General features: G+C 48.9%; 1 protein-coding gene across 1 annotated transcript; it reads right to left on the reverse strand.

Moving 5' to 3' along the window:
• Positions 1–661: 661 nt before the first annotated feature.
• On the reverse strand, positions 662–13,630 carry LOC132572085 (zinc finger protein 709-like). The gene is made up of 6 exons (XM_060238879.1): positions 13,499–13,630; positions 9,883–10,373; positions 9,551–9,665; positions 7,690–7,766; positions 7,348–7,474; positions 662–3,676 (listed from the first exon to the last, which is right to left on the reverse strand). The coding sequence occupies exons 2-6, from the start codon at positions 10,303–10,305 to the stop codon at positions 1,278–1,280; spliced, it is 3,141 nt and encodes a 1,046-aa protein (XP_060094862.1). The 5' UTR covers positions 10,306–10,373; positions 13,499–13,630; the 3' UTR covers positions 662–1,277.
• Positions 13,631–13,914: the final 284 nt, after the last annotated feature.

Raw genomic sequence — 13,914 nt, forward strand, 5'->3', positions numbered from 1 at the left:
GGTTGGTAACAACTTGATGCTTGTACCTTTACTTAGATTACAGCCCTTTAAAGCAGTTGGCACCTTTTCAATACCTTTTATGGTCTGTGGTTGTCTTTTAGGTGTGAAATAGGGGGAAAGCTCTTTTTACAGGCTAATCACTTACATGGATCCTCCTTGTGTGGGTTTCTTGATGCAACAGAAGACTACCGCTCTGACTGAATCTCTTTCAGAGCTCCCAACATTAAAATTGTGTCTTCCCTGTGTGGGTTCTCAGTTGCCATCAAAGAGTGCTTCTGCAACAGCATCTCTTTCCACGGTCTGAGAATTCAAAAGATTTCTCGCCTATACAAGCTCATATGTGCTTTTGAAAAGCACATCTCAAAATCTGCTTGTAATCCCCGGGCCAAAGGAGGCCCGCTTGAAGTCAACCAGGGACAGGGTCTTCTCAATCACAGCCCCTTGCTGGTGGAACCAGTTACCGGAAGAGGTCAGGGCGCTGCAGGATATTGGACAGTTCCGCAGGGCCTGTAAGACAGTCCTCTTACGGTTGGCTTATAACTGACCGGCACCAAAATACTGAAGGAAGTCTATAGATAGCACACTGTTTGATTGATGTATTGTTATTAATGTTTTACTTATGTAAATTGCTATTGTATTTCTGTATTTTAATGCTACTGTATTTTAATTCTGAATTTTATTTAGAACTTTTATGCTGTGAGCCGCCCTGAGCCCGCTTCGGTGGGGTAGGGCGGGACATAAATAAAACAAAATAAATAAAATAAAATAAATAATAAAATCGTCACACTTTCTGAATTTCTTTCCAACATTTTATCCCCATGCGTGAGATCATTGATTCAGCTGAAGAGTGCCACTCTAAATGAATCTTCTCTCTCACTCTGAGCACTCAAAAGGTTTCTCCCGTATGGATTCTCCAATGCAGTAGTCTGTCCTTGCTTCTTCTGGGGCCTGTCCCATCGCCTGCTCCCCTTACCCTCATCGGGCTGCATGGGAGAACAGCTGCCACTGCAGTAAAGGAGGCTGATGGGCCAACAGCTCTTCAGCAAGTTCAGTGTATGTGTGTGGGGGGAGAGTGGTCTCATTCATTGGGATGGTGTCCCTCTATCATGAAAGCCTCCCTTAGGGCAATTTCCAAGTCCAGGTGTGGCGAGCCATGGACACACATTAAAGATTCGAAAGGTTATCTCTTGTGTCTCTTTCCACACTCCGTGCATTCAAAACGTTTCTCTCCTGTGTGGGTTCTCTGTTGACACTGAAGATTGCCACTCCACATGAATCTATTTCCACACTGAGTATTCGAAAGACTTCTCCCCTGGGTGGGTCATCTGATGTGTTTGAAGATGGCCAATCTGACTGAACGTCTTTCCAAACCCTGAACATTCAAAAGGTTTCTTCCCTGTGTGGGTTCTCTGATGCTTTTGAAGATTGCCAGCCCGACTGAATCTCTTTCCACACTCAGAGCATTCAAAAGGCTTCTCCCCTGTGTGGGTTCTCTGATGCTCTTGAAGATTGCCAGTCCGATTGAATCTCTTTCCACACTCAGAGCATTCAAAAGGCTTTTCACCTGTGTGGGTTTTCTGATGAGTTTGAAGGCTGCCACTCTGACTGAATCTCTTTCCACACTCTGAGCATTCAAAAGGCTTCTCCCCTGTGTGGGTTCTCTGATGCGTTTGAAGATGGCCACTCGTACTAAACCTCTTTCCACACCCTGAGCATTCAAAAGGCTTCTCCACTGTGTGGGTTTTCTGATGATACTGAAGACTGCCGCTCTGACTAAATCTCTTTCCACAATCTGAGCATTCAAAAGGCTTCTCCCCTGTGTGGGTCTTCTGATGACGCTGAAGACTGCCACTCATACCAAATCTCTGTCCACACTTTGAGCATTCAAAAGGTTTCTCCCCTGTGTGGGTTCTCTGATGCTTTTGAAGACCGCCACTCGTACTAAATCTCTTTCCACACTCTGAGCATTCAAAAGGCTTCTCCCCTGTGTGGGTTCTCTGATGCTCTTGAAGACTGCCACTCCGACTCAATCTCTTTCCACACTTTGAGCATTCAAAAATCTTCTCTCGTATGTGAGTGCTTTGATGATACTGAAGATGGCCACTCGTACCAAATCTCTTTCCACACTCCAAGCATTCAAAATGCTTCTTCCCTGTATGGGTTCTCTGATGCTCATGAGGACTGCCACTCTGACCGAATCTCTTTCCACACACTAACCATTCAAAAGGCTTCTCTCCTGTGTGGGTTCTCTGATGCTTTTGAAGACTGTCACTCCCCATGAATCTCTTCCCACACTCTGACCATTCAAAAGGCTTCTCCCCTGTGTGGGTCTTCTGATGACGTTGAAGACTGCCACTCGTACTAAATCTCTGTCCACACTTTGAGCATTCAAAAGGTTTCTCCCCTGTGTGGGTTCTCTGATGTTTTTGAAGACTGCCACTCGTACTAAATCTCTTTCCACAACCTGAGCATTCAAAAGGCTTCTCCCCTGTGTGGGTTCTCTGATGCGTTTGAAGACTTCCACTCTGACTGAATCTCTTTCCACACTCTGAGCATTCAAAAGGCTTCTCCCCTGTGTGGGTTCTCTGATGCGTTTGAAGATGGCCACTCATACTAAATCTCTTTCCACACTCCAAGCATTCAAAAGGCTTCTCCCCTGTGTGGATTTTTTGATGATATTGAAGACTGCCACTATGACTGAATCTTTTTCCACACACTGAGCATTCAAAAGGCTTCAACCCTGTGTGAGTTCTCTGATGCTTTTGAAGACTGTCACTCCACATGAATCTCTTTCCACACTCTGAGCATTCAAAAGTCTTCTCCCCTGTGTGGATCTTCTGATGACGTTGAAGACTGCCACTCTGATTGAATCTCTTTCCACACACTGAGCATTCATAAGGCTTCTCCCCTGTGTGGGTTCTCTGATGCGTTTGAAGATGGTAACTATCACTGAATCTCTTCCCACACTCTGAGCATTCAAAGGGCTTCTCCCCTGTGTGGGTTTTCTGATGATATTGAAGATGGCCACTCTGACTGAATCTCTTTCCACACTCTGAGCATTCAAAGGGCTTCCAACCTGTGTGGGTTTTCTGATGCTCTTGAAGACTACTACTCCGACTGAATCTCTTTCCACACTCTGAGCATTCAAAAGGCTTCTCCCCTGTGTGGGTTTTCTGATGATATTGAAGACTGCCACTCTGACTGAATCTCTTTCCACACACTGAGCATTCAAAAGGCTTCTCTCCTGTGTGGGTCTTCTGATGACATTGAAGACTGCCACTCCTACCAAATCTCTTTCCACACTCGGAGCACGCGAAAGGTTTCTCCCCTGTGTGGGTTCTCTGATGCTGTTGAATATTACTACTGAGAATGAATTTATCTCTGGTTTCTGAGTATTCAGGTTTCCCCTGTCTCTTTATTCTTTGATGCACAAGAAGCTGTGATCTATTTCTGAAAGACTTTCTGCACTGAATGGATTTGCTTGCTTTCATTTTCCTGTGCTTCAGAAAATGTATATTCCACTGTCTTCCCTCACGCTCGTCAGCCATACAGCCACCTTTCTTTCTCTTCAGTCTGATTTGATTCCAGACATTTTCCTTCAAGTCTCCATTTTTAACTTTATCTGGCATTTCCTGATGAAGTTTCTCACCCTCCTCATTCCTCTGTTCATCTTCTGCTGGAATAAAACAAGAGAAACTGTTAGCACTTGGGAAGGCTGGTAAGATCCAAAGGCATCTATGGGACTGCAGGAGGAAAGGACTGATGGCCCTTTGGCTTCATCCAGCATGACTGATCTTAGCCATCCCTCCACCTTTCCCCAAGAATATCTGCTATTTAAGTATACCTCCCCCACTCATGAAGAACTTCAGCTGATTAAGGCCTCTCTCCCTTACCCACCGGCCTCTGTGATTGTACCAGGCCAAATGTTGCTCAGAAGGGAATCAGGAATCTCATATGGTTATTTCTGGCATGTTCTCTTGACATAAGAGTGAAGGTCACTCACTTCCCAACTCATTTGTGAAGGAAATATGCTCTTGGGAGCCTCTAGAACAGGGTTTCCCAAACTTTTCCTGCTGTGGCCCGGTTATTTTTACACTTAAGAACATAAGAGAAGCCATGTTAGATCAGTCCAATGCCCCATCCAGTCCAACACTCTGTGTCACACAGTGGCCAAAAAAATTATATATTCTTTCGTGGCCTACTAAAATTTGGGGGTGGAGCTAAGGGACTTTGAGGGTGGAGGCAGGTGACAGGAAATGATGTACAAACAAGCCTAAAACTATTGCAATGTTTTGTTTAAGAAGAGTAGGAGAATAGTGGGATTTTGCAAAGCAATTTTAAAAATAAAACATTAAAAAAAAGCACAAAAATCGCACAGCAGAAAACTGCTCTCAGCCTGGGAAAACATGAAATGTTGGGGGGGGGGAGGAGAGAGGGGGGAGAGAAAGAAAGAGAGAGAGAGAGAGAGAAAGAAAGAGAGAGAGAGAGAAAGAGAGAGAGAGAGAGAGAAAGAAAGAAAGAAAGAAAGAAAGAAAGAAAGAAAGAAAGAAAGAAAGAAAGAAAGAAAGAAAGAAAGAAAGAAAGAAAGAAAGAGAGGGAGGGAGGGAGGGAGGGAGGGAGGGAGGGAGGGAGGGGAGAGAGTTAGAAACAGAAAATAAGAAAGAAAGAGAAAGCAAATAGGAAGGAAGGAAGGAAAAAGGAGGGAATCGTGAGAACCTTTATCCTGTTCTGCAAACAGGAGGGTGAGGGGATGAGGATGCTCAGGGGTGAGTACAATCGTGAGAACCTTTATCCTGTTCTGCAAACAGGAGGGTGAGGGGATGAGGATGCTCAGGGGTGGCCCGATGCCCCATGGCTCCCTAGGCAGACTCGCTGCCTGGTACCCTCCCCCACAGCACCCCCCTGTGCCTCCGTGCTCCCCCCACAGCTCCGTGTCCCCCCTCCCTGCTGAGACTCACTAATCAATCAATAGATAAATAAGTAAATATCTTATTAACAATAAATTAACTGTTTTTTGGGCTAGAGTTTTCGACTCTTAAGCGAAGTATAATCCCTTGGTGCATTTAAGTCAGTATCCTCAGTCCAGCAGCAGTTTTCCCAGGGTCTCAGGCAGACGTTTCCCAATCACCTCCTACCTGATCCTTTTCACTGGAGACTCTGGGGGATGGGCCTGGGACTTTTCTTAGGTGCCAAAGATCACATGGCTCCGTGCTCCCCACCACAGCTCCGTGCCCCCCCTCTCCGCCGAGACTCACCAATCAATCAATAGATAAATAAATAAATATCTTATGAAGGATAAATTAACTGATTATTGGGCTAGAGTTTTCGACTCTTAAGCGAAGAATAATCCCTTGGTCTGTTGAAGTCAGTATCCTCAGCCCAGCAGCAGTTTTCCCAGGGTCTCAGGTGGACATTTCCCAATCACCTCCTACCTGATCCTTTTCACTGGAGATTCTGGGGGATGGGCCTGGGACTTTTCTTAGGTGCCAAAGATCACTTGGCTCTGTGCTCCCCCCAACAGCTCCGTGCCCTCCCTCCCCACCAAGACTCCTCCTCTTCCCTCACTTCCCTACCCCATGTAGATTTCAATGCCGGAACTGGCTCTAGCGCCACATTCCGGCTATCTAAAGCCCTCCCTCCGCCAGTCACTTGATCAGCAGCTGAAACCGTGCCATGGGGCCGCGCTTGCAATCTGTCAGGACCAGCGTCCTGAAAGGGCAGCCCCTTTGCCACTGACTCCTCCCCTCCCCACTTCCTGAATGGGAGAGGCATTGAAATCGACATGGGGTGGGGAAGGAAGGGAGGAGTAGGCGGGGGCAATGTAGGCGTTTGCCTTGGGAAAGGGGCGGAGGCTGAATTTGCCGACCCCGCCCTGCTGGCGCCCTAGGCAACCGCCCAGTTTGCCTAGTGGGGGAGCCAGCCCTGCGGATGCTGCTGACAGTTTCTGGAAAATTCCATCCAGTAGGACCTTTGATTGGGTCATTCATACCACCTGATCCTAGAGAGGCAGAAACTATAATATGGGCATGGATGAGAGGGAAGCCAGGCTAACTTTATGCTCCTGGGATGCTAGTACACCTGGATGTTTCCTTGCTGCATCATGATGAATACATCTCTCTGGAGTAAATAAGGCTCCAGTTGCAATACTGATGCTGCAACAAGGAGTGCCATTTAGGTGCTTCCGATCTTAGACAGAATAGTTAGGGGTTTGTTGTTTTACTGTTGTTGCACTGCAGAAACTGTGCTGTTTTGTGATGTCCTATTTTTAAATCCTTAATATACTTTATTTTTAAAAGGGGTCTGTTTTACTTGAGTGAAGCCAGTGAATAGGGTGTTGCTCAAGTACAAGGAGAAGAGACCCAGGGGGACCCAGGCTTTGATCCTTCACAGGATCATTCCCAGATCACAGGCAGAGCAAATGAAATTCTCTCCAGAGGGAAGGGTGTGTTATGAAGGCTGGAAACAGAGCAAGAAGGATCTGAACCCTCCCAGAGTCCTTCTGAGGGACTCTCATCCACTTTGTCTCAGGTCAACATACCTTCTCTGGCTTGGGAGATGGCCACAACACTGGCCTCAGTCGCCCATCTGCAAGAAGACCCACCTGGACACCTGAAGTGTCCTTAGACTGAATCAGACCCTCAGTCAGTATCCTCAGGTCAGCAGCAGTTCCCAGGGGTCTCAGGCAGATGTTTCCCAATCACCTCCTACCTGATCCTTTTCACTGGAGATTCTGGGGGTTGGGCCTGGGACCTTCCTTAGGAGGTGGTGAGGTCTCCTTCTTTGGGAGGTTTTAAAAAGAGGAGAGGACTCTCAATGAGGGCAGGAAGCTACCAGCTAGACATGAGGAAAACTTTCCATTGTAAGATTTGTAGAATCAGCTACCTAGAGAAGAGGTGAGTTCCCCCTCCCTGGCAGTCTTTCAGCAGTGGCTGGACAAACACTCATCAGGGATGTTAAATCTAGGCTGTTCCTGCATTGAACAGGGACCAACTCTGTGATCCTGGGATTCTAACAGAGGCTAGACAGTCATCTGACACCAATGCTGATTCTGTGAACTTAGGTAGACAACGGGAGGGTGGAAAGGAAGGGTTGCATCAGTGCTTAGTTCTTGTGGGGCTTTCTTACATGCCCAAGGAAATGCGACTTTCAATTCGGAGTCAGGAAGCAACTTCAGCCAAGGAAACTGGGACCTTCTGCATGCAAATGATATCCTCTGCCAAGGAGCTGTAGCCCCTCCCCAAGTGGTGGGAAGGGTGTCGAAATGATGCATTGCTGTTCAATATTTGGATTCATTCCACCTCACAATGGCAGCAAGCTGTACCTTTGGCACCTAGGAAAGATCCTTACCCAGAGAGGCCACGTTCCTATAGTTCTCCAGCATGACTTCCCTGTACAGAGCTCTTTGTCCCGGATCCAGAAGGGCCCACTCCGCCTCCGTGAAAGAGACGGACACCTCCTCCAAGGAAAAGGGAACCTGCAAGAAAAAACAGATTCCCTCTTCTTCAGAGATTCCACCCAGGAAGGGAGTCATCTGGAAAGGTACAGAAAATAAGGCTTGGGATGGGTAAATGCAATAGCATTCAAAGGATCTCTCTCACGGACCCCTTGTAGAAACTGAAGGAGCAAAAGCTCCCCTGAGAAAGGAGGAGGGACCCAGGCTGTGGCCCCCCCCCCGCTCATCTCTCCTACCTGGATTGGAGGTGCAGCGACTGTTCCCACATCTTGGATAAGACAACGGCTCAACAGCATCTCTTCACTGCCTGTTCCTGAGACAAGGGAGGGAGGGAGGGTGTTTGCTTGTTTGTTTCCTGGTTCACACACACACTATTCTCAGGGTTGTGAAACCTTCCGCTAAGTACACTCAACTCGTTTTTGAAATACTTTATACTACATTCTGAGAGAGGCAGAAGAGAAGCACCAGGGACCTCTGAGATTTAGGAATTATAAATACTGCCAATGTATTTCAGACTTCCGTCAGAGTTCATTTGCTCTACAAGGAGGGGAATGAGGAGTGGAAATGCAATAGCATGAGATAGCACCAACCTGTTGGACCAGACATGACTGGAATAATTCTGGGGACTGGAGGGTCATAGGAATGAGCTTTCAGAGTGTCTCTGTGGCATGCTGAATTGGAGAGGCTTTATTTATTATTTATTGTTACTGTAGCATTGCAGGACAGGGCGGGGTATAAATCGCAAATGAAATTTAAATTAAATTAAACCAGGTTTTCAGCCTGACACAACCTCAACATGACATCACATCTGTCCCATGCCCCACCCCAAGACCCTCTCCAGTGCCTAAAAGTGCTGGGCCAGAGCCTGCCATCCCTAATCCACGTCCTGCGACCCCCAGATGACCCTCAAAGCACAGGCACAGAAGGAAAATGTCCCCATGATTATTGGCCCCCAGGGAGTGGTTTCAGAGCTTCTGCTCCCCCAGAAGGTGGAGGTTCCCTTTCGAGGTTTGCCGGCCTTCCCCTCCCCAGGGAAACTGAGACCTCTTAGGGAAGGAAGGTGAGAGATGAATTTTTAAAGTCATGGGATAAATGGTCCTTGTGGAGAAACGCCCTCTTAGTTGGGATGGAACATGAAACTGCTAAGCAGGCTTTGGGGCCTAGCCTTCCTTTCAGTCCCCCCCTCCCTTCCAGAGCCAAACCAGCAACTCTAGGGGGAAAGCCTCCTAGAGTGGCAGGAAGTTCTTTTGTTCTTGGTATGTGAGTTAGGCAGGAAGAGAGTCAGTTTGCAGCGAGCCTTCAAAGGGAGAGGTTGTGAGTCTGTGGACTCCTGACTGTGGGAGAGGCCTACTCAGGATGAGGAGGATCCCAGGCAGTCAGACCACGTAAGTCATCCACAAGGCAGGGCACGTTTAGACCAGGGACAGTAGGACGCGTTTAAAACCACCTTTTATTTGTCATGCTGGTTGCTGTGCTGTGTTAACCTTTTACATGCAACTGTTTTTGTTTTGTTTTGTTTTTTTCTTTTCTTTTTCTCTTTTAATTAAATATTTTTACTGTTTTGAATGCTGGCAGTCAATCTCTGTACCACATAGATCCCTAACCGTTTTAGACCACGCTGCTTTAAGAAGGGGGTCCCGGGGAAGGGGGAAGGCATGCAGTTGGATAAGGTCCCAATCCTCCAGGGGTTCCCCAAAGAAGTGCTGTGGTCTCTGTGATACCCAAGTACAGGGTGGCAGAGGACCTTGAGGCCTGGCCTCAGAGCTGGAGAGGGGGATTGGGAGTCCTGTTCCTCTCAATCTGAACCCCTAGACTGAGCAGGTGGTGGCAGCGAGCCCAAGTGGCCGGAGGAGAAATAGCTCCCTCCAGGAGTTGGCGACTCAATAGGAAGTTGACGGGACTGGGTCTGAAGACAGAATCGGGCCGGTTCTGTCACAGTCCTCCAGGAGTTTGTCTGATCTTTTAGAAACATTACAGTGTGTGGATATTGAGTGCCACCAGTTAACTCTGTGTTGCCTATAGAAATATGCATTTCCCCCCGACCTGACCTCTCTACCCATCACATTCACAGGCTCCCCAGGCACAAGGAGTCCTTACCACAGGAGAGGGCATCTTGGGCACGCTCCACCGCCTGCACCCTCTGCCCCTGCTCCAAGGAAGCTCCTTCTGCCTCAGGGATTGCAGCTTCCATCTCCAGAGGTGGTCCCTGCATCTGAAACAGCAGCAAGGGAGAGGGGTAAGAGATGGAATGGAAAAGAGACCAAGGAATGCATCCTGCCCCACTCCTAGCAGCAGATCTGATGAGTTATCTGCAGGGGTCAGAAATTCTCTAGCAGAAGAGGCTCTGGGCAATTTTCTGGCAAGGAAAATTTAAGATAAGGTCAGATATTGTTGCTTGAATTAGACACACCTGGAGGGAATCCCCTCACCTGTTCTGCCTGCCTCTTCTCCTCTGCCTGACTCAGGAGGAAACCTTCGGCCAGGGCCACCGCCTGGGAACTGGTCTCCGGCCCACATCCTCTCACCCAGCACTGCATTTCCTGGGGCAGGAGAGTCAGGAACTGCTCCAGTATCAGCAGGTCCAGGATCTGCTTCTTGGTGTTTTTCTCCGGCTTCAGCCACTGGCTGCAAAGTCCATGGAGCTGGCTGCAAACCACTCGGGGCCCATCGGCCTCATGGTAGCGGAACTGCCGGAAACATTGGCAACATACTTCTGAGGTCAGGGTGTTCTTAGCCAGGACCTCTGGCACAGCCCTTTCCCAGAATTCAACACCACTCCCAGCTGGGGTGGGATGTAGACTTTTGCTTGCTCTCTTGTCAGTTCCAGGTCCTTCTGAGTCCTGCTCTTCCATCTCCTTCCCCTTCTCTTGGGCCACCTCTGTCTTTGAGAAGTTGTCTTTATTCTGAAGAGAGGCGTCTCCTTGGGGGGACAGAGAGAGACAAACAGGAGTGTGTCAGAAGGAAGATACGTATATGCACACAAACACATACATGCACCTATAAATACAACCTCCACTCCAAAAAAGAAGCAGGGACTGTACCGCAAGTCCTTCACCCTTGAGAATTGTCATGATTTTCTCCCTGCCCCGTATTCCTGCTCACCCTGAAAGAAGGACCCTTTTCCACTGTCCAGACTATTTGGAATGAAGCCTATGCCAAGACCTTGGACACCTTTGCATGGCTACTAATTATCTCAGTGGTGCCCTGCTGGAGATGGAAGTTGGGGGGAGAGTCAGCCAAAATACCTGCCATTGCAACAAGTCAATCAGCATGAATGATTTAACACATTTGATCAAATCTGGGATTCCTTTCTGGGCCTCCTGACCCCCAAAAGGCAGGCTTCATATTCTTGTTGGCATCTCCCTTAACAAGATCGGAACCCTCCCCTCCTGGGACCGGGCCCTGCTGTTTCTCGCTGCTGTGCTGCCTGGGGGGGGGGGTGTCTGACCTCTCTCACCTGGCAAAAGATGCCCTTCCTCCCACCCAAGCCCCACTGCAGGAGGGACAGTCTGGCATTGAACCACATCTGCCTCTGCCCAATGAGCCGTGGCAGGAGGGGGCAGGGGCAAAGCATTTGGAGCAGACGTGTTCTCTCCCTGTGTGCCCACTTTGCAAACATTGCTGCAGGTGGGGACTCGAACCCGCATCTATGCTTCTCCTTGGTGTGTATTCCTGACATGATCCTCACAGCGATGGAATTTTGTGCAACATTTGTTCCTCCTGGCCTTGTACATTTTGGGGGTGTGGCCACATCTGCATGCTCCACCCCTGTCTGCCTGTCAGGGGACCCATCTAATACTCTGATTGGTGGGCGTGGGTGGTGTCTCCATGAGCACCATGGGGTTGCTAGGCACTCTCCACCTTAGTAACTGAGGTATCTAAAATGTTCCTCTCCTCTGCTTGGCGGGCCTTGGATCCCTGCTGTCTGCCCGAGCCCCACAGTTGGCCTGTATCAGGGGCTTAGGATGGGGCTACAGTCAATTCCAGTGCAGGCTGGACTTCCCTTCCCCCAGCCCGCACCCCTTTCTTAATTCACCCCACTTCCCAAACGGCCTGCTTGGGTTGTTGGTTTGTAGAATGAAAAGGAGCAGCAAAAGAATGTCAGTTTCATGTATTGAACTTTCCTTACATTGAAAGACACTGATTATGGCTGCTCCCGAACAAACTCCGCTTACATAACTGAACAAAACTGGTGCCTCACAGAGTTACCAACCTCTAGGTGGCTGAAGCCAAAAAACAATCATCTAGCCTGAAGAAATAACCAGCAAAGTTTCCTACAGTGTAAAAGAAATTCCTGGGAAATTGATCCCTGCCATACTCGCAAGGCTCCCACTTTGCACTGAAATCGAAATATGAAATGGAGGTTTTTTTACAAACTTTTTATTCTACCTTAGGGACCGTCTCTCTCCATACACTTTGCACTGAAATCGAAATATGAAATGGAATAATACTTAGATCTTAGCACCAAACGATATGTAATGCTGATTTAATTCTGAACGTATAATTTTACTGAATGGATTATTTTATAGCTGGTATATTTTGCTATTTTACTATTGTAGATTTCCATGTCGTGAGCCGTCCTGAGCCTACTCCGGCGGGGAGGTCGGGATAGAAATCAAATCAAGTAAATAAATAAATAAAATAAAAAATGCAGGATCAGCCCAAGCACTTTCCCCCTGCTCTTGTGAGAGGCTGAGAAGACACTTGCCCTTCAAGAGACATTTAGGGCATATTGTGAACTGTGCAATGGTTCTATGCATGAAAGAGATGGGGACTCATGTATGGATTACTGAACATAAGAAATAATATTTGGATCTGTAGTAAAATGTGTCAGTTATGTATCCACAGTAGTTCATTACGGGGGCGTTAGCTGTTTCCCTGAATCCCTTGGTTTGTAATGGCCAGGTGGGGCCTGAAGTTCTCCCAGAATTAGAACTCACCTCCAAGGGACAGAGATCAGTTTCCCCGGAAGAAAATGGATGCACGGGAGGGAGGTGGCCAACTTCGGAAAGCCATGGCTTGGCCTGATCCCTGCCTGCCTCCCTAGAAGCTTATCCCTCCCCACCTCTCTGTAACTTACTTTTAAGTAAACCTGGGGGAGGGGGGATCCGGCTGCAAGTTTCCCCCTCCTGCTACTGCTGCTTCTCTGCACCCCTCCCTGCTCTCTTTCCCAGTTCAGAAGCAAACCCCTTCCTTCCCACATCCATGAGCTCACGCAAAGAGGGAAAGAACCCCAATCTTTTCCAACCCCCCCTCCCCAGTTTGGCTTCTCTAGCAAATGGCTCTGTGGCATTAACCCTTTCGGTGCTGCAGAGGAGTGCAAAATGTGTCCTCCCTTCGTCTCCAGCAGAGGCCAGTCTCCATCTTCCATGCTGCTCAATGGGGCTGCTCGGGAGTAACTGCACGGGGTTGTATGCCCAGAGGACCCAGAGGTGTTCAGGCTTCTCAGAAAAAGGAGGCTGAAGCTGAATCGTCCCAGGTCCTTACATAGAAGAACTCAGTTGGGTATCAGGGAGGGGAGGAGGTGGCTTTATAGGCTCGTTCTTAAATGAAGCCTTTTTTCTGTTGCCTCCTAGGCCTCAAGCACAGCCAGAAAGGGCCCCTCTGGGAGTTTTGACAATATTTCTGGGAGGGAAAGAACAGAGCCTGCCCCCCCCCCCTCAGGGGCTTGCTGCGTCCCCTGGGATAAGCTCTCCCTCTGCAGACCCAGAGACAGAAGGAGAAAGAGGGCAACATTCCCTGCCTCGAGGTGCACAGCAAGCTTCCCCCCCCTGCCTCTGCACCATCCCCCGCCGAGCTGCATCATTACAGGGCCTTGGTCGGTGAGGGAAGCCCGGCTGAAGGGAATCTTGGAAGCCTCTGTCATGTCTGCAGGTCAGAAACCACTAAAGCAGCAGAGCTGTTTGCTAGAGAGGCTGAGCAAGGAGTGGGAGGGGGGGCTCTGTGGTCTTCCCTTCCCAGGTCCCACCCCCCTCTAGAAATTCCCCACCAACTTAGCACAGCCTTGGCTCGGCATGCATGATCCCCGCCCCTTTCATGGGTTACTTTTAAGTGAAGTTTCCCAGGCTCCAGCTGCGCTGCTTTTCTCCGCTTCAGCTTCTCTGCAGCGCTTCCAGTTCTGTTGCCCTGTCCGGAAGCAATGCCTTTCCGCTGCGCATGCGTGCACAGGCAAGGAAGGGAAGCAAGAGCCCCTCCCTCCTCTTCGTTGACCTCCCCCCCCATGCATTCCTTGCTGAGCCTCTCTAGCCAATGGCTTTGTGGCATTAACCTTTTCAGTGCTGCAGAGGAGCTCAACCTGTGCTTTCCTGTCCACTCCAGGAGAAGCCAGGCTGCCATCTGCAGGGTTGCTCGGGAGTAACTCTGCACGGGGCTGCATGCCCAGAAGATCCAGGGAAAGGAGGCTGAAGCTGAATCCCAACAGCTCCTTGCAATAAAGACCGCAGAAGAACTGGGGTGGGGGA

Source organism: Heteronotia binoei, chromosome 5 (assembly GCF_032191835.1).
Source record: "Heteronotia binoei isolate CCM8104 ecotype False Entrance Well chromosome 5, APGP_CSIRO_Hbin_v1, whole genome shotgun sequence".
In the NCBI taxonomy this organism is placed as follows: Eukaryota; Metazoa; Chordata; class Lepidosauria; order Squamata; family Gekkonidae; genus Heteronotia; species Heteronotia binoei.

Bases quoted from the DNA above. Each gene is read 5' to 3' on its own strand.
- LOC132572085 (XM_060238879.1), bottom strand. From the start codon at position 10,305: ATGGAAGAGCAGGACTCAGAAGGACCTGGAACTGACAAGAGAGCAAGC. The intron at 9,666-9,882 runs GTGAGGGGATTC...CTGCTGTTTCAG, and splicing joins AGAAGAGGCAGGCAGAACAG to ATGCAGGGACCACCTCTGGA. The intron at 7,767-9,550 runs GTAAGGACTCCT...CCCTTGTCTCAG, and splicing joins CCAAGATGCCCTCTCCTGTG to GAACAGGCAGTGAAGAGATG.